The sequence below is a fragment of the Zalophus californianus genome, chromosome 5, assembly GCF_009762305.2.
Source record: "Zalophus californianus isolate mZalCal1 chromosome 5, mZalCal1.pri.v2, whole genome shotgun sequence".
NCBI lineage: Eukaryota > Metazoa > Chordata > Mammalia > Carnivora > Otariidae > Zalophus > Zalophus californianus.
In genome coordinates, this window is record NC_045599.1 from 112663592 (window position 1) to 112686263 (window position 22672).

The following is a 22672-nucleotide window of genomic DNA, read 5'->3' on the forward strand; positions in this document are numbered from 1 at the left end:
TGCAAGTTTGCACAATACAGAAGTGGCAGAGTTGGGTCTCAAACACAGGTCTTGAGCCTCTACATCTTCCACACCATTGAGTGCATCTTTGAAGGGATTATTTCTGTGACTCCGTGGCTTGGCTGCCTCCCTAGCTGTGTCCAGTCATCAGGCCACGGATAGGATCCATTCGCTCGTCCATTCAGGAATTCCTGAGCAATAGGGCTGGGCACCCTGCTATGAATAGAAAAGCAGCCCTGCTTTCCTGGACTTTACCATCAAGCAAGGAGGCAACAAATACTGAGTGATCAGTCCCATGGATAACCTTGCTAAAGACCAACTCAAGTCACGGTACCCCGCTGCCCAGCGGAAACATCCCCATTCATCTGCACGGGAAGTATCATGATGGGCTTCTCTCCAACTGCAGAAATCCAAACCATTTCCAGACTGCAAAAATAAATCACCTGAAAACGAGAGCTAGTTTACATAGGAAATCAACAACTTGGAAATAGCTTGCACAGAACATAAAATGGAACGGCTTATTGTACTTGTTCTCGTGGATCTATGATTTTCTTCACCAATGTTTCCACCCTCTGGGGGCACATGGGGGAATCCATGGGGCTCTTGCACTCCAACTGCACCTAGAAAATAAAGCTAAAGCAGCTTTACGGCAAAATACAGGCTAAATCCGCGAGAGCCTGAAACCAAGGAAATGACACACACGTCCAAGACAGAGAGTCACGTCTTCACTGCTCCTGCTGGGGCTGAGTGAGCAAAGGAAAATAGTTCCAAGTCACCCACATGCAGCACACAGCGCAAGTCTGTTCTTCGGATCATCTGGCCAGAAACGGTTTTTTCTGCGTGTCTGTGGTTTTTTGTTTTGTTTTTTTTTTTTGACCAGAAACTCTTTTGCAGTTGTCAGTTGGTGTTTTTGCTTAAAGACATGTCAAAATATCGCTTTCCGCATGTTTATTTAGCGTGCTCGTGTGAAAAAGGAACTGTAGCCAGACAAGGAAGTCCTTGTGCAGAAAGCGGGAAAACTTTCAAAAAGTCATGGCGAAAAGCTGGTCACGGAATGGCTGCTGGGGGAGGCTGAGTGCGACTGGTTCACGATCGCCATGCAATGTGACAGGAGGAAAACGGAGCTTAGAGGGCTGGGGGGGCGGGGGGGTGCTGCGGGGCCCACCTTGACCAGGCTCTTCTCTGGGAAAGTGACCCTGAAACCAGAATCCTTTTCCCACTTAGCGGGCAGGGTGTCCCTCAGCAAGCACGCCGACAAATAAAGTCACACCTAGATGGGGCTGTGGGTGGTATTTTCTTTTTTAATCTCCATAGTGTATTTGTTAAGTTTATGTATAAGCAGATCACTTCACTATTTACAGTACATGAGCATAGAGATTCTACAGTTTTTGTGATGTAAACAATAACCCCACACTGGGAGTCTGAGGAAAGAAGCCAGTTCTGAAGTATTTACAGACGTTAAAATAGAACTTTATACTCACAGAATAATAATACATAGAGCAATTTGGTTAAATTATCTATGAAACTATAGAATCTGACAATGTACAAATACAGGAAAACGGTTTCTCATTTAGAAGGTAACACAGATAAATCACGCCAGAAATAAAATAGGGACGATGACAACCACAATAATTAAAAGCAAAGAAGGTGTCTTCCTTGCCTCTTACAGATAAAGTATTTATATAAATAAGGACACAACCCAACAAAATGGAAAAAATATATAAAAATCCTCTACCAATTAAAAAAAATAGCAAAACTAAAAACTCGATTCTCAGTCATTAGCAGTGTCCTTTAAAAAATTAAAATTTAGCTTTCTATTATAAATAACAAAGCAGATGTGTCCCTCTGTGTAGGTGAAATTCTTGCACCTTTCTCAAGAAATGCATCAATGTAATTCCATACATACACACAAACACAGGCATGCACACAAGCAGACACACACACACGCACACACAGCCTGCGCTCACGCACCCCAGGCTGTAGTTACCTTGTTGAGCTTCCTGATAGATAATGCCCCCTACAGTAGTACCCCTGGGGATGCCCAAACCTGACAAGTTCAGCCACTCCCTGGTTTGACCCTGTCACAGAGCCGGGGAAAGCCCCGGCTCCCTATTGCTCAGAATTCTCTAGGCTGCATGATCACACCAAGAGAAAAGGATTTGAGTCCAGGATTTGGAAATGCTGGAAGGGACCATAGGGACCACCTCGCCTAGTCGATTAAGGCTAGCTACAGACACCGTCTCTTTAGAAACCTGGGGTTGGGGAGAGGGATCTTGTGTTGGTTTCAACCTTTGCAGCCGCCTCTGGAGGAAGCAGATGCTCAAAGCCAATACGAATACCGTGGCACAAGGAGGTGGGGGTGAATTTCCAGAGCAGACTACACTGACCCGGACTTCTGGATGGTTATCTTCCCCAGAGACCATCTGGAAATTCGGGTGGTCCACCTCCCTGTCCCACTGACCGCCCTGACCACACACCCCTTGAGATCTCCAACCTGTTTCCTTCGGAATCAGAACACCCCTCAAGAAACAAAGTTGGGAATTGTTTATGACTTTTTATTCCTAACACAAAAACACTTGACAAGAATTTTTAAATACAAAATACAAAAACAAACCAAAAGACCTGTTTGGCTATTCAGTGGACCATACCAAAGGCCATGGCCAGGCCCCCCAGCCCTCCCCCCACCCCCAGAATCCTCACACCCAACCTCTTTGCTCGCCCCGAAGGTACAGTGTGGGCCACCTAGCAGAGGTTCACTTAACAAGGTCAGCAGCTGGGCTGCTAGTATTGCAGTTAGAGTAAACCCCTCCCAGGCACCTGGACACAGGGTCCACTCCTGTCTCCTCTGCCCACAGGATAACTATAGTGTGCTTCTCAGTCTACTACGTGGTTGCTTCTGGAGTCTTCTGACTGGTGTTACACTGGGTTCTAAACACATAAACAGTTCACTCAGGCCATTACATTTAATTCCCCAAATTGGTGTTGGACAGCAAGGTGGCCGAAAGGATTTATTTGCCTTCCATCTGGATAGCTGGTGGATACAGTCTTTGGCCACTAGAGGGCGACCAGACGTTGATAAGGCAAAGTGCTGAGGTGGAAGCTGACCAATCCCTTCACAAGTCACCCAAGAGCAAGGCTGGCCAAGTGGGAAAGGAGGCTCTGTTAGGCTTCCTTGCAGGATCCTTTGACAAAACATACAGCACAGAGGGGGTTTAACCATAGAAACACGTCTTTGAGGTGTTGCTCTGCCCAGGGACGGACCACCTACAAAACCATATTCTCCAAGCCTCCGGTTCGGGGAGTTGGATTTCTATGCTGCTTCCGGATCTGCAAGGCATCCTGAAGAACCGGAATATCTGAAAATCTGTCCCCCAAGACCTCAAAGCCTCAGCCACCACTGCTGGGTTATTAAAGAAACAAAAAGCAAAAGCTGCCCTAAACACATGCAGTGTGATCAATGCCTCCTGTTGCCCCAGAGGTTTTACAATCACTTGAAGGAAATGTGTGAAAAGTGCCTAAGTTAAGCTGTTTTGGAAAAAAAAAACCCAAAAAACAAAAAAAACAACTGTATTGCTAGTATCGTCTGAGAGCAAGAGAGAAACAGCCAAGCGGTCACAACATTCGGATTAAAAGCTGCTCGGTGGGGACGATGACAAGGCTAATGTGAGATTCGAGACCACCACCTAGCCAAGCTGGGGTCGAACTTCTCACCATCCCCGTAAGAAACTATGGCTTAGATCTGTCCTGGGGAGCTGGCCTCATACAAGGGAACTGGGCCAGGACCAGGTGGGTTTGAATCCACTGCTGGTTGGGGGCCTTGCAGAGATCTCTCACCCGGGACTCGAGCTGGGCGCAGCCAGAGGATGAGATTGGTTTCACAGGTGAGTGACAGATTTCCGAGGCTCCCGGGTGGGAACCTGAGCCTATCAGGGTCCAAAGGGACCTTGGTGCTCATTCTGTCCAATGCTCTCCTTTGTTAGTTGAGGGAACAGAGGCCCCAGCTCACACAGCAAGTGAGAAACATCAGGCTTCTGAGATGGCTTATAGTTGGGTGACTTTCTCTGTAAACCCATTTCTGACAGCTGGGCTGTTTTAGCTTTTCATACATACGTAAAAAGAGGTACTAAGATCAAAACTCACTGTTCCCTTTCTCTAGGGCCTCGAACAAAAGGGCCAGCAAAGGACCATAGGATCGGCTCTGCCACTATTTAGGAAGGGAAGCTCGATCCCCCCCTCTGACCGGCCCCCCTCCCGACCCCAGCCCAATCCCTAGGAGAGTCCCTCACACAGCCGGAGACCCACATTTGCCAGCGTAGAAACATGGAGCCAGGCTGAAGTGTTGTGGTTTTCTCCAAGTGCTTTTATTGGTTCAGTGCGAAGGCAGCCTCTGTCTACTTCCTGACATCCTGCGGCCGGCTCCCGGGGGTCCCCCCCGCACCCAGCCAAGGGCATTTCCGTAGGTTTCCCAGCCCCCGAGCTCTCCCTCCATTTACCCTGTACCTCCGGACTCAGCGCACAGCCCCGGAGCCCACCTCTGTGGGCAAATACCCCCCGGGACCTGGCGGCCAGCTTAAACATATTGCACCAACTTCTGCCCCGGTGGGAAGGGGCGAGGGGGTCCCTCTTCTTTGGCCAACAAAACCATGAGGTTCACTGTATTTGCTACTGTACATCCCATTTCTCCCCTTAGTCCTATCTCAGGGTAACTGCCATCTCTCAGATGGTAAGAAAAAGCCTGTGGTTTTGACGTCAGGGAGTCAGATCAACCCGCCATCCGGGGCTGGTTCTGCTTTGCAGCTGGGACGGCCCCTCTCTCAAGCTGCAGGCTCAACTGTGATTTCAGCGCAGCCCAAGGCCTGGGGTGAGGTTCTCCCCTGTCCCTGCAGAAGGACCACGTGTCAACTTTCTCCCTGCCACCGCCTCCCACCACTAGCCCGGTGGCCTCGGCGGGCATGCTGCATACGCCTAGAAGAAACCGCTCTCAAAAACTTCCACCAGCACAGGCTCTATGCAATGCCAGCCTTCTTAGTGTGTCTCTCCCTACACCAGGACCTGGGTACTGAGTGTCTGCAGCTCAGAGCTCTCCTCCCTTCCTCTTCCTGCCCCCCAGCCCTGCCCCCACCCCCCCAGCGCGGTCAGCATGCCACACTGCAAGGCCCCGCTGCAGATGCGGACACCTGCTCAGTGGCTCTTTTTGACTTAAAGCCGTTTCCTGGCTTGGGAGCAAGGTCTGATGGGCTAAGCGGGGGCGGGTGGGGGCCTTCTCTGCACTCCATCCACTCATATTCTTTACCTCTTTGATGCATTTTCCTTCGGTAACCAGAACCCCCAAGACTGAGGATTCTGATTCAGCCTGGTACCGACTGAGGAAGGAGATGAAGAATTCCACTTAGCGGTTGGACCGGACATTTCTGGAAACACCAGCACGGCACACAGACGGACAGCACAACCTGCCCGGCACGGGCGGCTGTCAACAGAGTCTACCGTAAGCTTTCATGGCATCACACAGAAACATCATCCAGAGCAAACACTAGGACACAGCTACAATGAGATGGTTGCCAGCGGCAGCCGCTCCCTCTGGGTTACTCCTCAGTGTGGTGGGCGAGGGACCAAGGTGGCCTAGGTTTCGTGGAGAGACCTTGGAGTCTCCTCGGTTAGTGGTACACAGCACCGAATGAGTCTTCCGGATAGAGGTTGACTGCAGGCTCGGTCAGTGTTCCAACTTGTAGCCTGTTAGGGATGTGATGGCAAGCAGAAACTGCTTCGTGCTCTTTGCCAGCATCCTCTCCCCCACACAGTCGGCCCTGACCTTAGGCACGGGACCTCCCAGTGCCACTCTCGCATCTCTGCTCTGCTCAACGGGCGGTATCTAAGGAACTTCAAGTGTCCTGCAGCCATCTGAAGTGATGGGCAGCCTCAGCTGACCCAGAAGAGGGGAGGGAGAGACTGGTCTTCTACTAAAAATCTGCCTTTCTTTACCCTCCCGTACCACCTGCCCAGGGGAGAATCTCTGACCTGGGGCAAACCAATGAAGAAGCAAGTAGGAGGGGCTTAGAGAACCTCTGGTCCAACTCCTTCTGGAGCAGAGGAGAGGGGGAGGGATTCTGTGACTTCGCAAGGTCACAGAGTTCTTGGTGGAGCCAAAACTCAACCCAGCTCTCCAGACTCTGAATCTCGAGTTCCTTCCTACTGGTTTCCACAGGATGAACCCTCAGTATACTCCTTGGTGCAAATCAGGACTTAGGGGAGGCAGCAGACAGATTTAAATTCTATTCTCTTGCATTCCATAACCATTTATTGTGTGCCTACTGTGTGCTAGGCAGTGAATAGCTCTAAAAGGAATTTACAATGTTCAGGTCCGTGCTGTGGAAAAGTCCCTTTTTTGGGTTCATCCTCATAAACCCCACCACCCTCAAACATTTCATGTCCGCTATTCTGCTTGCTTCCCTCCGAACCCAAGTGGGGGCTGTGTGTCACAGTATTGGGAGTCCTGTGCCAATGAATGGCTTTAGGGGAATTTTCTCTCATAGATCAGAACATGATAGACAGGGATGGGCCAGCATGAAACCCAGCCACCATTTGGTTCTATTTTGATGGAAACTTTTCAAAGATCAGACCAGGATGTCAGATGGCTTAGTTAAACTCTGATCCATTAGTAATGGCTGCCCAGAGCACTGTGCTGAGAATTCTAAAAGAACTCCCAAGCTCAAAGAACATGAGTGCTGTGGTCGATTAGTTATGTCTGCCACTGGCCAAGGATGTGCCAATAGTGGTACATGTGCCATGTAATTGCCATCTTGAGCTAGTTACCACCTTTGCAGAAGCTAAGAGCTGGCAGGGACCTCAGGGTCCCTACTTCTTGCCTACTTCTTGCCTACTTCCGCCCCTCAGTCCATTTCGCGGAAAAGGAAGTTGGGGCCCAGGGAGGTGGAAGGAAGTGATTTGATACACAGGAGCTCAAATTCCCTATTCCTTCTAAAGCCCGTTTCCTCCAGCCTTCTCCATGGGCTTGGAGTATGCTCACCTCCCGGGACAAGCCCATTGGATACCTACTCAGGTATCTGATCATCTTAAAAATAATAATAATGATCAAATACCAATTCTCAAATTTCTAAGCCTGGCAGGAGCAACAGATTAAATTAGCTTGTTGAGTTTACTGAGTTAATTTCAAACGTTTATTTTTAAAGCAAGCAGGACTTTTTCTCTTTTTTTTCTTCTTAATACAAACATTTCCCAAGGAACCCTGACATATGAACAAGATGAAGTTGGAGGTAACGAGCTCATACCCTGCCTGGCCAGGCTTTCCCTCATGAATGGCCCCCAAGGCACCTGCAGAACATCCAAGCTGGACATGGTTTTGACATCACTCAAGAACATAAAATTTAAAGTAAAGCCCAATTAGAATGTTGTCTAAGTTGGAAAGGACCTTGGAGATTGTCTTCTCCACCCCCCGGCCCTCACACGCCCCTCCTGCTTCCCCTGCCTCATGCCGCCCAGACAACTGTACAGGTGAGAAGGGGAAGACAAGCTGGTGGAAGTAGGATGGGCTGGTGGCTGGCCCCAGGAGGACGACTGCTCCCAGATCACCTGCCTGTGCCACTCCAGGTATGTCACTGAGGCTCTGATGGCATGTCCACAGGTATAGGCAAACCACAGAAGCCTCTGGATCAAGACGCATGCCCGAGCCTAAACGTTCCTCATGCTGGCGAGCCAGCTTTTGACTTAACCCTCCGAGTAAGCCCAGAGGCCTCTTGCCTGTGGCCCAACGTAGCTGGTCTCACCTCCACCAGTCCCTGGAACTGTGCATCTTTTACCCCAGCTACTGCAAGGGCATGGGACCAGGAATCAGGAGGCCTGGGCTGGGTCACTGCTCCGCCCTATCACTGGCCATGGGACCTCGGGCAAGTCACATCCCCTCTTGGGGCACTGCCCGCCTCGCCTGGAAAAACAAGATTCAGGCGGCTCGCCCCACCTTCCTTACAGGGTCTGCCAGGATCCGAGCACTCCAGGCCAGGCCCAAGCTCCGAGCACCGGCTGGCACCAGATGAGGGTTCCGACTGGAACTGGACCCACGTGTGCTCAGTGAGAGACAGGGCAGAGCTTGGCAGGCAAGTCCCAGAAGCCTTTCTCCACTGCTCCGACTTGTGGCTGCAGGCCACGCTCCCCTGGGGACCAACCCGCCAGCCACCCAGCACCTCTAGGGCGCCCTGGCCGAGGGAGCACAGCAGCTCAGTGGCAAACACCTCACGACAGTGCATAGTTAAAAAATCAAGGAAGCGATACAATAATCCCAGGCACAGTACGTCTGAGCCATAAATACGTTATTTGAAGGATATACTTTTTTTGTCTTCAATTAAAAACGAGTGTATAATCCTGATTCTATTCACGAGTAACAATTTCATCATCACATACTACGGACAAGAAATGTTATGGTGCACACGGCTGCACATCTACGAGGGAAGCCGGTCAGGGAGCGAGGGGACGGGGGCTGGCCCAGCACCGGGAGGCGCACCTGGGGCCGCCCGCCGGAAGCGAGGACGCTACAGTGGCCGTGGGGCATCAACACCATGGAAACTCACAGACAGAAGCAGCTTTGTTCAATGTAAACATTGATTTTTTTTTTAAAAGGACAGCAGTTTCAAGTCTTTCTCTCTCTCTCTCTCTCTCTCTCACGTGTGTTCTCTCACGCGCTCGCGCTCTCGCCTTCTCGTATACTTAATTTCTTTGAAAACGTAAACATATTGGAAGGGCCTTGTCTGAGGTATTGAGGTATTCCTCGAAGGTTAAGGCTGTTATCAATGCAGGCTCTGCTGGGCCTCCTTCAGTAAGCTGTCAAAATCCATGGCTTCGTACTTGTTTTTCACTGACGCAGGAAGGGCCTCTTCTGAATTGGAATCTGGGCAGGGGGTGGAGGAGTCAAGGAGAGGGGAAGGCGGTGAGCAACTCAGAAAGGCCGGACGATCAGGAAACGTGCCACCAGGGTCAGCCCCGTGGAGCACGTGTGGCCCAGGGCCTCAGAGAGCACTAGACAGCAAGCATTACCTCTGTCCCGTCGTCAACGGCTCGGGGCTGCCCTGTTTCCAGAATGTGGTGGCCCCAACTAGCGTGCCCCACAGCTCCTTTCTAGCTCCGATATCCTATAAAGCTGTTTCTCCCCAAGAGCTTCTTGCCCACTAGTAAACCACTGCCAAAGTCACCTAAGGTGGCTAACAAAGCTAGGATGCCCCGTGGACGTGCAGCCAGGCGAAACACGGCCTGGCCAGGAACCCTCCTGCGTTTCCTCACCCTCAGACCTGTGCTACGGAGGCAGGTCAGACTCTCCTCTATAGATCACTCTCTCCTAAATCGTACGTCTTTGTCCTTCTTCACTAACTCGTCCCCCAGTGGTGAGGGCATGCTGACAGTATTATTTCGCTGTGGCCCATTAACAGACAAGGCTGCCTGCTGCCTGTTGGGGCCACAATGGAATGCCCCTGAAAAGCAGCAGGGCAGCCACTGGCCCCGGGAGGTGAAAGAGACAGTTAATCGTGGTTCTGCCAACTGGCTATGAACACAAGACTGGACCTTCCAAGAGGCCACGGGGGCCCTGAATCTCTCTCTTGGTACCAGTCTTGAGACTAGACAAGACGGACCAGAGACCAGAAGAAAAACAAGATGGCAGCCTCCAGGCTGCGAAGTTTGACCAATAGGCACATTAAAGCTTTAGGGTGGGAGCTGGGCCCAGAGGGGGCTTTAGGTTTCACTGGAGTGTGGCAGGGCCTTGTGCACTTACCATAGTCAGTGTGTCTGGGCCAGCAGAAGTGCTGGAGCCCTCCATAGCTCAGCTGGAAGGAGGGCTCGTTGCGTTTCCGCAGGGCAGCGCCATTCCTCAGAGACAGGGCAGCGTGCTCCGAACACTGGTAGGTGATGAAGCCATATTTCTCGCCTCTGTGGTGAGAGGTCAGGGGGAGCACGTTACTGAGCCAGCTTGGTCGACACTCTCAGACCACCCATGACGAGATAATGAGCAAGAGCCACACTGATTCAGTAACCATGTCTCATGGCCCCCCAAATACAGATGATGGCCATCGCTAGGCCGGCCTCTACTGTGTAATAATAGTAAGAGCCGGTGACTCACAGAAGGTCTGCCACGTACCTCAACCTTGCTCCCCCTCAGGGATGAGGAAACCGGCTCTGTGGAGTTCAGAATTTGCCCCAAAGGCAAGTGGTAGGGCAGGGTATTCAAACTCGGGCCTCCCAGCAGAAAGCTTTTTGCCACACCTCTACCCCCAGTCTAGCCCTCCAGCCTCCTTCGAAGCCAGCCTCTGCCACCACTTCCTTGGCTGCTAATGTGGCCTCCCCCTTCCCTAATACAGCTGGTATTCTGTACACATCTCGTCCTTTGTGGTAGGCAACTCCGTGTCTGCCTGCTCAGCATCCACTCCCCTTCCTCTGACAACGGTGCTGTGTGTTCGCAGCAACCCGTCCAAGGATGCATCTGCTGCCCAAAACAGAAAGCCAAAGAATCTGTCCCAGCTCTTGGCTGGAACTGTGAGGGAGACCCCTCCTTTCCCTGGTAGGAGGTAGGTAAGCTTAGAGCTGGAGGCAGCCACTTTGCCACCAGAGCGCAGCCTGCACGAGAAGGACGTGAGGCGAGGGGGTCCTAAGGTCAGTTCTTCCCTCAGCTCTTCAGCTCTACAAACGGCAAGAAAAAGAATCCTGGCTGCTAGTCCCTCTGCTATGTAGAATCCTCAGGGCAGAGAGACGGCGGAGTCCCCCTACCGCTGAGGACGGGCTTACCAACACCAGGCGCCTAATAAACACTCGGGTGAATTCCATTTCCTGACTCCTCTCTGAACCAGGCCACAGTTGGACCCCCTTCTGCCTCTTGAAACGCCCGGGACTGCTCACTTTGTTTTTGCATGCTCTTTCCATTTGATGCCCTGAATACTGCACAGAACTTAAACAACAGTTTACTTGTGTAATGACTTTTTTTAATTGTGGTAAAAAACACAAAACATAAAATGTACCATCTTTAGAACAAGTGTACAGTTCAGTATATTCACGCTACTGGGAACGGATCTCCACTCTCTCTGCTGCTTGCTGTTTCCAGGAATTGGACTACTCCAGATACCTCATGTAATGGAATCATACAATCTTTGTCCTTCGGAGACTGCTGATTTCATAGAGCATAATGAGGTTATGATTATCAAGGTCCATCCATGCTTGAGGCATGTGACAGGATTTCCTCCCTTTCTAAAGCTAAGTAATATTCCACTGTATGCAGAGACTACATTTTGTTTATCTGTTCATGAGTCAACGGACACTTGGGTTGTTTCTACTTCTTGGTTATTGTGAATAAAGCTCCTATACACATGGGTGTGCAAATATCTCTTTGAGATCTTGCTTTTGATTCTTTGAAGTATATACCCAGCAGTGGGATTGCTGGATCATACGGTAATTCTCTATTTCATTTTTTGAAGCGCCTCCATACCAGTTTCCATGGTGGCTGCCCCAGTTTGCATTCCCACCAACGTGCACGAGGGTTCTGATTTCTCCACACTTGGGATGTTCTGTAGCCACCTTAATGGATATGAAGTGTATAATGATTCCTATATAGAAACTATTTTCTCATTGAGGCTTTTAAAAAATGATCATTAAATTAGAATTTAAAAACCTTAATAACCTAGTTGGCAAATACAATGGGAGATACTTTAGAATTATCTCGAAATGGACAGTTTTTACATCTAAGTTGTGCATTTACACACAACCCATTCTTCTTGCAGATCACCTGACAGATGAACAGTGCTTCCCCAGGTGAGGGAGGAAAAACCAAGATGCCCAGCAGAATAAAAGGTCTGAAACTGGCTGGTCCAGTGGAATGGAGGGATGTGAGTAGTGGGGGTCTTGCAGGGCAGCGACGTTCCAGTACAAGTGTGCAGTCAGGCCCCGGGGGTTGTTTGCTGTCCTGTACCAGCCCCAGGGTGGAAAACCTGAAGCGGACACGTGGGCTGCAGATTCAGCTCTGCTACTAACTAGCTGCTCACTTAACTTGTCTGAGCTCTCCCGAAAGGGAGAGCGCTAGAATGAGCGCATAGGTCACAGGAATGTCCAAAGGCTGAAGAGAACGCACAGGAATTGCCTGGCACTTAGTGAACCACCAGCTTACTGCTGGGCCGCACAACTGTTACTGGACCTTCTCTGGGGCCTGGCTCTCCAGGTCCAGGCTGTGGGTTTCGTCAGATTTGTTCTGCACATCTTCTCGGGCATCTTCTGTGTGGCCAGCCCCGGACTGGGACCTCTGCCCCTCCCCGCTCCCCTCTTCTGCAACAGCTTGACCTGACTCACCTCCTGCTTCTCGTCAGCACCTGGCACTCCACAATCTCACCAAACACTTCAAAGCGCCGCTTCAGCTCTCGGGAGCTCATGTCACTGGAGAGATTTCTAACATACACCACACGGCCTTCGCCCTGCTCAAGAAGGGACACACAGAAAGACCCAGTCACTGCCTGGCTTCCTGGGACTCCCTCAATGGTGGGCTTCTGTGGAGTCCTCGTCCTCAGCCCATGACACCTGGCTGAGTGGGTGACACCAGCTGGGGCTGGAGTCAGAGAGGGCGGTGTCGACCCCTATCCCAGAAGACCTGCCTTGTTGCCGGAGGGGCCGCCGAATGTCGGATGGGGAATGGCTCCCAAAGGAAGCAACTGCTCGCTTGAAGGAAAGGAGCGGAGGAGGGACAGAGACGAGAGAAGGGTTCATCATCATTAACGTAACTGCCTACTTAACAGTTGTGTTCTGAGCCTGGGACTTCTTCTGGTCGTGGGGGAGGCTGCAGTAGAAAGGAGAGTTGCCAAGATGGTAATGGGCAAGGATGGGGAGCCAGGTCGTTGTGGGGGTCACGGTGGGCTGGGAGGAGGGCAATGGAATGCAGGCCACGGGGCTTGGAGCCACCATCATCCCCAGCTGTGCCAGGCCAGCGTGGAGACACTGTGACTTAAGAGGTCACATCAGGCGAGCTGGGTCCCTCGAACAGCCCAGCAGAGGGAGGGGTGGAAGCCCAGGCTGGAATGTCCCCTCCTCTCTTCTACAATCTGTGACTGGATCCAGTTCAAGGCCCTGCTGGTGGAAGAGCTGCTTTGACCAGCTGGGTCAACTCCAGCTGCATTCCTGGAAACCTGTGCTCCGGTGGGTCAAATGGACAGGTTCTGGTTTGGACAGGCTTTCTCTGGGAACAGGTTCAGGCCAGTGATTCTGGAGCCATTCCATTCTCATCTCACAGAGGACAGGGAGGGAAGGTCGGCCCAGGGGCCACGGCAGGCCTCCGCTGCCAATCGCAGGGGAACGGGGTTCTGCTCAGTGAAGGAACGCCCTCCCCCAGGCTCGTGGCGGCTCCTTCAACTGATAAGGTTCTTTGCTGCCTCGGCCCCACGGTCCTCCTGAAACTGCCTGGTGGCTCCTCTCATCCATCAGCATCTAGCTCCTTGCCGATGTCCTTCCCAGACCGCCCTATGAATATATCCTCCCCAAGAGTCAACACAATGACTGTTTATTTCGGAGACTTTAGCCTGCCATGATTACTGCCACCGCGCCCCTCCCCATCTCTGATTACAGTGCTTATTCCTTGTTTATGAGTCTGCTGCCCTTCTCCCCCTTCTGCCCCAGCCACAGGAATGGGGGGAGGGGGGGAACCTGGTCCGTCTCGCTCATGCCAAGCACGTCACAACCACTGAATGGTCACACATGCATTCCAGGAAGACGCTCCAGGCACAGCCCGTGCTGGTAAGGACCTGCTTGCAGACACCTGTGCACCTCTGGGGTATGCACACCTCATGTACCCAGCCCCCGTCTCTGCCCCGGAGCACCCGTCATGGGGGAAAGCAATCAAGCGCAAGTCTTTCTGTGCTCCGTCTTACTTTCCCTTCCCTTCCTTCTAGTGACGTGGAAGGGCTGGTTCCAGCTCTCCTCTGCAGCTTCCTGGCACGGCCTGGGCCCGGAGACTAACTCTGGGGGAGGATGAGGGAGGTCAGCGGGAAGCAAGGAGCAGGCTCTCCTGATCCTTTAGCCCTGATCAAGCTGGGGGACCCTTAGGAATGACAAGACCCAACTCCCTTATGTACAGATGAGTAAACTGAGGCTCAGGGAAGCTGGGAGACCTGCCCAAGGTCACACAGAAGGTGGCAGCAGGGCTGCTCTGTGGCCTGGTTGGCCCAGCTCTGCTCCCCGCTGCCCCCCCCACCCCCCCGACACACAGTCTGCCCTCTTGGTCCTGTCGAGCCTCCGATGCTCAGCCCTAAAATCACCACCGGCTCCGTGCCTCACAGCCAGTCCCTAGGCCGCACTTTGCACGATGCCACCTCTGGTGCCCTTTGGGGACCCTGGTGCTTTCTGAAGTCAGAGAAATGGAATTATCTTCTGCAGGCCACAGCCAGCCTCAAAGGGCTTCAGGTCTAGGAAGTCCTGGCACGTCCTGATGCCCCTGCTCTTCCCCACTCGCTCCGGGCTCCGGGGCCCCAGATCACTTACAATGGCCTTTTCCCGCCGCTTCCTGGCGTGCCGGACGCTTGGCGTTCCGTCTGAACACGGCCCTCTGCTCTCACATCTGTCAGTGAACAAGCAAAGCAGAGGCACTCACTCTCAGGAGGGACCACGGCAGGGTGGGCGGGTGCAGCTGCCCCAGGAAGCAAGGGATGCTTCTTTCGAACTCGCTCACAAGGGCGCCTGCAGAAGCCCAGCTTCGCCCCTAGCAGCGACAGCCCGGGGCTGTGTGCGGGTCTGCACCATCAGACACATGGCTCTGGCCACAGCTTCTGGGACTGGATTGCTGGGAACCACCGTGTCGCTAATCAGCGCCTTTTTATGCCATGAGGGCTCTTTCGCTTCATTACTGCATTTGATCTGATGCAGGAAAAGCAACCTATGAGGTCTTACGTTTCCCCATTTTCCAAAGGAAAACCCCAAGGCTCAGGTTCAGTATGGGATCTGCCTAAAGCTAGAACGCGGGGGAGCCAGAGCTAGAAGGAGGGCTGCTCATCCTAGACCCACTGCCCTCTAGCGCTTGGTGCCCAACCAAGAGGCGAGCCCGGCCGTCACAGCCCCCACGGCCAGTCGGGCTATCAGGCTCTTCAGCCCGGGTGCGCAGTCCCAGGACACTCCTGGGCGCCACATGCCCGCGTCCTCTCGCCTGTCCTCCTCCAGGGAGCCAGCTGCTGGAGTGGAAGGAGCGTGGCATGAGCAGCTGGCGGGGAGTCCTGGCTCTGCACGTTCCGTCTGCGTCCTTGGGAAACTCAGCACACAGGATAAGCACATCGGCTCTCCGGTCAGACGGCCTGCATTCGAATCCTGGCCCTACCACCTCCCTGCTGGGTGACCTTGGGCTAGTCACTTACATCCCCTTAGCTCCAGTTCTTCGACTGTAAGACAGGGAGAACTGACTGTACAGCCTCCTTGGCCATTTGTGAGGCGCAAATTAGAAAATGCTGAGCTCAAGACCTGCTCAATAATTGCTTGCTTGCTTTTCTGTTGCACCTCTTAAGAGCCTCAGCTCCCTCATCTATAAAATGGGAATAAGAAGCAGACATGCCCTCCAAGTGCATCTGTGAAGCTAAATAGGGTCACAGAAGGGGATATGACTTGCAAACTTTAAAGTGCTATAAATGCGCTCTGGGTGGCTCAGTCAGCTAAGCGTCCTACAGTACTTGATTTTGGCTCAGGTCATGATCTCAGAGTCATGAGATCGAACCCTGAGTAGGGCTCCGCACCGGGCATGGAACCTGCTTGGGAATCTCTCTCTCCAATAAAAATAAATTAATAAATAAATTAATTAATTAAAGAAAGTGCTGTGAATAACAGTATCATCATCCATTTGCAACAGATTGGCAGTTTCCCACCTGAAGATCAGCTGAGAGTGACGGGAAGGTACTGTGGGGTTTGTGTTCTTTTAAACCAGCTCAAAACACTTGTGGACCAATGTCTGGTATTGCAAGCACGGGTGAAAAAAATGTGGGTTTGGAGAAGACGGATGACTGGTTTACCAGATTTACCAGGAGCCAAGTTCTGTCAGCTGAGCAAGTATCGAGTTAACCAATTAATTTTCTCTAGAGAGCAGAAAAAGCCAGCCCTGAACTTGGCCCAAAAGCGAGAAGAGGAAAAGGAGAATCCACGGGAGTTTCTAGAGAAGCTCCCAACTCTCTGCAGGCAAGTGCATGAATGCAGGCCTTCCCCCAACAGCCCTGAACTGGTCAGGAGGGAAAGGAGGCCAAGAAGCTCCAGTTCCAGCCTTGGGGGACATGTTTCAAAAAAGAAAAGAGCCTTAGTAGCTTCTGAGCTACAAAATGTTGCAGAGGAAACTGCCTAATGCGGATGCCAGGAGAGACTGGAGCCGGAAACAGGGCTCAGAGAGGTCCGACCAATCATCCTGGCTTATTACATAGAAGGGTATTTAAAGAAATCGAGAAGGAACTCGTTTTGAGTAACAGCGCAGGGCTTCTTAACCTTAGTGTCTGGAGAGTCTACAAACCCCCTAAAATCGAATGCCCAGTTAGAGGTCTATGTACATTTTAAGGGGAAGAGAAGTGTTTGCTTTAATCAGATTTTCAATCAGATAAGAGCTACTGGTGTAGATATATAAAGCCGAGTTTTTCTAAGAAAAGATATTTTTCTATTACCTGAATTCTGGGTCTCAGAGTCTGGCACTCGGGACATCATCATCACCTGGAACTAGTTAGAAATGCAGATTCTCCACCACCACCCCCAGGCGCACAAAATCAGACGCTGGGCGGGTCCAGTCATCACGGGTAACGAGCGCCAGGTGGCCGCGGCCCGGCTTTAGGCCCAAGAGCACCATCTAGTGGTCACTCACATGCACCTCAGGCAGAGGGTTTGGGAGCTGCACTGACCCTCCTCAGGCCTCCCTCAGGTGAAGAATCAGGTCCTGCTGTGATCAGGGAGAGAAGCAACCTGTCTCCACCAACATATGCCAAACCTTCATTCTTTCTGCCCAGCTCCCCGCGCACTTTTGGACCGGCTCCTTCTTTCAGACCAGTTCAGTGAGCCAAGATGGTATGAGCACACAGGCTCATGATGCACCATCCATCCCTGTGGGAAGGTCAGCAGCAACCAGAGGGACGGCTGGCTGCTAGAAGTCCTGCACAGCTCAGCAGCACCAAGAAATGGGAATAAACCTTATCACTGCTTTAAATCCAGGTTGTTGTTTTTTTAGAACGCAGATCAGAATTCTGCTAATCTTCCTTTCACGTGTAGTTGTCACATAGATACTAAACTGGGTCCGATTTACAAATATAAAAGCAGAAAACACAGATAAGTAAGGGACACGTTCATTTAGACATAAAGGCCACGAATGGCCAGGAAGTGGGCTTTCTTCCTCTCCCAGGGCCAAGAGATTTGGGTGGCTCCTGACCATCACGCAGCAGGCTTTGCTTGCTTCCAGAACTTGCCCACAACTCCCCCAGGGAGAGCCTCTGGGGCCTCGGACCAGACGTGGGCCACATGGGGAGACGCAGCCCTGGCTTCAGGCTCCTCCCTCCCTTGGCACCCCGGGAACTGCGGTCCTCAGCGGCCCACTGTCCCTCTGGAGGCCACCCATCCGTACCTGAAGGTCCTCCGGGTGGCTGGTGAGCGGGAGCGGCAGGCGGAGCCGGAGCTGGAGCGGCTGCGGGAGCAAGGCTGCCGACGGGCCTTGCCTGGGGGGCTCTGGTAGGGGCAGTGGTCAGAGCGAGGGGGGCTGAGCCCCGAGTCATCCTCTGCATCCTCCTCCTCCTCCTCCTCCAGGAGGAAGCTGCTCTCACCACTACTGCTGTTGCTGTCCTCAAAGACCGTGTCATACTCAGCACTCTTACAGGAGGCCAGGTCTTCGTCCTCCAGGGCGGTCTCCAGGAGCCCAAAGTGCTTGGTGAGGCTGGCGCGGATCTCGTGGTCTCTCAGGAGCACGCTGTCCTTGGCAGGGGCACCGCCGTCACAGCTTCTGTCTTCCTCCCTGTCGGAGGCCTGCCCCGCAGCCTGTGGGGCCCCCTGTTGGGGCCAGTCCTCAAGGTGGACCCCAGACGGCTGCCAGGACCTCAGCACCTTCCTCTGCAGGGCGCCTTCTGGCTTGAGCACCTGGCAATAATCATGGTCTCCGAAGGAACAGGAGAAGGGGCGCTTCTGACCAGTCTGGGAGGCTGGCTGGGCTGTAGCATGCCGCAGGTGGGACAGGAGCTCGCTCCGTTCTGGGTGCTTCTTTGGCAGCTTGTGGGCAGCCACGGGGGCAGCCCTGAGCTGGAGGCCCTCCAAGCTGGGGAGGCTGGGAGCTCTGTCTTCGCCTAGGCTGTGTTTGATGTCTGGCTTGAAGGGGTCCTCTTCTGTGGGCTTGTAGGGAGGTGTGGTGGGTGGGGTGAGTCCTAGCCAAGCAAAAGGAGAACCCTGTGAGGCGGAGACAGATCACTTCTCCAATGGGCAGACACCCAGCCCAATGAATGGCAGGCGTCACTAACCAATCATCGCACGGCTGGCTGAGCCTGAATGTGGCCCAGGACTGTGCACACAGTCCACAGCCAATCTTGAGCAGGCATGTGACGAAATCCCCTTGCCATCCCTCTGTAGCCTGACCACAGTAGCCCAAACCTTCAGGTCCTTTGAGATATCTCCTCCTGCTCTACATCCAGTTGCTCAACAAGCTCTCTCAACTGGCTCCGAGGTCTCCCCGAGTGGGAAGGAGACAGGCGCCACAGGTCAAACCTCCCACCTGGACCGGGCTGCCACAGTGCCATCAGTGCTTCCTGCATCTGACCTTGGCCTCCATCCTCCCCAATGCACCCAAGGGCACTTGCTAAACACCCAAGATCTCTCCCTTTTAGGGGCTCCTGAAGCCTCCAGGATGGAGATCAAACCCTCAGCCTGGCGTTCCTCTCGGCCTTCTGTGATGGCTCTTTCCTGCCCGCCCCCCTTTTGCTACGCAGCAACTCCAGGTACCCAGCCTCCCCAGGGGCACCTGTGATTTCACCCCATGTGCCACTGCTCCCGTCAATCCTGCCCGCCAGGGACCTCCTTCCCACCTCTTCATCTCCCCAGCTTCTGCTCCTCCCGCAAGCCTGGCTCATAAGCCCCCTGCTCTGGAGGCCTTGCAAATCTTCCCAGGCCACACTCCTGCCCGGGCCACCCCTTCCTGCGTGCTCCCAGAGCTGTGGCACACACTTTGAACACATGTGCCTGGAACAGGACTCGTCGTGGCGTGAGTCTGTCTCCTACAGAAGATGGCGGGCTCCTTCGGGGGGAGACGTGTGTCCCTTTCCTAACCCCGCCCTCAGCTCATGTGCGGATCGTTTGCAGCCGATCAGCTGACTCTCCCCCTTACGACACCCTCATTGTGCACCTTCAGGCCCCCTGAAGCCTGCGCGGCAGTGGCAGGGAGGGCTCGAGGGGGCCGCTCGGTGTGGGGACTCGTGGCCAGGAGTCGTGTCAGCTCCCCCAAGGGCACCCTACCAGCCGAGCCCCAGGCTCACCTGCGGTGCCACAGAGCTCCACCGTCAAGGTCTGCTCAAAGCTCTTCCTGCCGAAAGGAGGGTCACTGGTGGGGGCGGGGAGGACAGAAAGGAAAGAGGCCAATCAGCAGCAGGCTCCACTTCCCCGCCATGCAAGGAGGGCAAGGGGACACTGTGACAGACCCTGGTTCTGCTGCCCACAGACGTGGGTCCCGGGGAGAATTTTCTGGGAAACCCCCATCCTGGCTTAGAGGAAGTCAAAGCAGCCTACAGCTCTGGCAGGAGACACAGGAGACATTTTCTGGAGGATAGAGAGAGGGTAAGCATCATCACCCTCCAACACCCTCATTTTACAGAAGGAGCACCTAAGGCCCAGAGTGGGGAGGAGACTTGCCAACGCCACACAGCATTATCAGCTTTCCCCTGCAGAGAAAAGAATTCCACCCCCCTCCCCCGTCCTAGAGAAGACAGCTTATGGAATGGCCTGAAACCTTAATTCCCCACTTTTCCTGGGCCTGCAGAGACCTCCCTTCTAAGGGACCCCAGCTACTGTGGGCCCCACATGGCAGTGAGGGTGGGGGCATGGGAAGGGGCAGGCACAGAGGCTGACCACCCACCTAACCCTCCACCCCTGATACACATACCCAACAGGACAAAGACTCATGGAATAATAAACCAGTGATTTCCAAAAATCTACCTTTGTGACAAGGCCAGCATGAGGCACCTGGGAGAGTCTGAAAAGAAGATGAAAAAGAAAAAAAATAAGATTCCCCAACACGGCATCACTAGCAGGTGTTTCCCTCTGGAGGAAACCCCGAACTCCCACTGGTGCCAAGCAGGACTCCCTGCAGGCATGTGACCCAAAAGCCTCCATCATTTTTAGGGAAGGGCAGGGACAACTCAAAGCCACCTTCCTTCCCAGGATCTCAGCAACATTAGCAGCGGCAGGGCTACGGGAGGTTTCGGAAAGAGCAGGTGACCCCTTCTGGCCAAACGGTGTATTACAGTCGGGGGGAGGGGAGCCCCAGGGAAGACCAGGAGCTGGGGGGCCCAGGCACAGGTGGACAGATGGATGAAGGACCTGCTAGCTGGACGGGTTGCTCGATACCTCTGTGCCTCAGTTTCTGTGTCTGACAATGGAGATTATGCCCGCACCTACCACACAGGCCCCCTGTGAGGAGTCAGTGGGGTTAAGCTGGGTCAAGTTTTAGACCAGCGCCTGGCAGAAGCATACAATAGGTACCTGTTATAATCACCACCACTACTGTTACCATTTAAAATTCAACATCATTAGGGAGCTGGATTTACAGACTCACTCCTTTCGTCACATCGTCACCCAGGACGTCTTCTTTAGAGCACTTAGCACAATTTGTAATTATCTTCCTTTTTTATTTACTTTGTGATTGCCTGTCTGCCCCACTGACACACAAGCCCCACGAAGGCAGGCATCTCGCTCCGTGTTCATTAAGTGGTGCCTGGCCCATGCGTGATGAGAAACTCAGAGATGGGTGGGTGATTCCTGAAGATCCGCCCAACTAGCCCATTGCACAGAAAGGGAAGTCGAGAGCTGGAGAGGGGAAGGGACTTGCCCAGCACAGGGCTCCTGGCTCCCAGCGCAGTGGGGTACGCCACGCCCCATCCCTGCCCCCTCTCTTGCAGACCACCGACTCCGACTACCTCTGGAAGGGAGCCGTGGGCAGCTGGGGTCCTCATCCGTGTCCCCACACCCACTCTCACAGGGGCTCTCCAGAGCCGGGATCTGGGGTCCCCGTGGGAGCTGCCGGTCTTGGCCACTGTCCTCATCCGTGGGGCTGCCCAGTTCCCCCGCCATGTCGTAGGCCTCAGGAGCCAGGCGCAGCGAGGGCAGAGCTCCTTGGGGCTCCGCAGGGACCAGAGACTCATCGGAGAATGCCAGCCAGGGACCCAGCTCCGGGTTCAGTCTCCTGGAACGCCGCACGGGGCACACTGCGTTCTCCAGCTTCCTCCCCAGCTTAGTCCACGGCAGGCCTCGGCCCGGTCTTTTCCGGCCCCACTCCTCCTCCTCCTCCTCTTCCTCCTCCTCCTCTTCCTCCTCCTCCTCTTCCTCCTCCCGCTGCAGCCTGGCTGACCAGCCGGCGTGTCCTTTCACCTCAAGCCGCAGTGGGCGCAGGCTGGGTCTGGGCCCGGTGCTCCTGGGCGACGCTGTGATCCTCACCTCCTCCACAGGGGACAGGTGGCCAGGGGAGGCCTGGCTGTCTCTGGGGGCCCTGGGCCTGGGCCGGGGTGTGAGGGAGGCGTAGACAGGTGTGGCCAGGCGGTAAGGTTTGCTGACATCACAGAGGACATCTTGAGCCAGAAGTTCCCTCAGGATGGAGAACTCAGCCCAGGAGCCTTTGGAAGGGTGTTGGGACCGGGGCCGGGGTTTGACCTGCTTGGAGGGGCTGCCGCAGAGCTGGGGGGCTGGCTCCGGGGCCTGTGGGGGCAGCTTCCTCTGGGGAAGGCAGTAGGTGTGCATGTAGCGAATGAGCTGCACCATCGCCTGCATGTCCTCCCGGGACCCCTGGGCGCCGGGGCCTGCCCTGCCCGGTGCTGGGGAGTCTTGGGGCGAGGCTGGAGCCGGCTGGGGGCTCGGGCAGTCCTCGCCAGCTTCCTCCTCCTCCTTGGCTGGGAGCTGGGGACTCAGGGTGGGTGGTGGCTGCAAGCTCCTGTCTGGGGAGCGGGCTTTAGTCTGGGGGCAGGACGGCACCGAAGTGAGGTGCTTATGCAGTTCTGTACAGCTCCGGCTCTGAGACTGCATCGTGGGGGCCTTCTTGTCTTGGGTGCCGTCCATCTAGAGAGAGAAAGAGGGCCGAGTGAGGAGGGAGGCCCATGCCGCCCCCCTCCACTCTGCCCCACGCCTGTAGCCACCAGCTGGGGCCCACGTGGCATCTAGCAGTGCTCAGGTAACGAGGAGCAAAGGAATGACCAGCCTCCTAACAGGCCTCCCAGCCACGGATTTCACCCCTACCCGGTTCACTGCCGCAGCCCTGCTCTGACCACCCTGCTCCCCTGCACTACACCCTTCAGTAATGGCACCAGGAACCACATTAGTGGTTGCCTGGGTGTGGGGAGAGGGATTAACTGTACATGGAGGTGCTGGGGAGCTTTCTGGGATGACGGCAATGTTCTAAAACTAAATTGTGGTCATGGCTGCACAACCCTGTACCTCTACTACAAATCATCGAATAGTTCTTTCGAAA

At 53.9% G+C, this 22672-nt stretch overlaps 1 protein-coding gene across 2 annotated transcripts in view; it reads right to left on the bottom strand.

Moving 5' to 3' along the window:
• Positions 1-7157: 7157 nt before the first annotated feature.
• Positions 7158-22672, bottom strand: part of PPARGC1B (PPARG coactivator 1 beta) — a 102320-nt gene continuing 86805 nt past the window's right edge. Inside the window, exons 5-12 of one of the 2 annotated variants that reach the window (XM_027606216.2) lie at positions 21132-22263; positions 20152-20188; positions 19476-19540; positions 17588-18374; positions 14503-14578; positions 12328-12449; positions 9773-9927; positions 7158-8896 (exon numbers count right to left, since the gene is read on the bottom strand). In XM_027606216.2, coding sequence (XP_027462017.1) covers positions 8796-8896; positions 9773-9927; positions 12328-12449; positions 14503-14578; positions 17588-18374; positions 19476-19540; positions 20152-20188; positions 21132-22263 — 2475 coding nt within the window. In that variant the 3' untranslated portion in view covers positions 7158-8795. Of the gene's footprint in view, positions 8897-9772; positions 9928-12327; positions 12450-14502; positions 14579-17587; positions 18375-19475; positions 19541-20151; positions 20189-21131; positions 22264-22672 lie in introns of those variants that run through there. The other variant, XR_003522170.2, reaches the window with a different exon arrangement.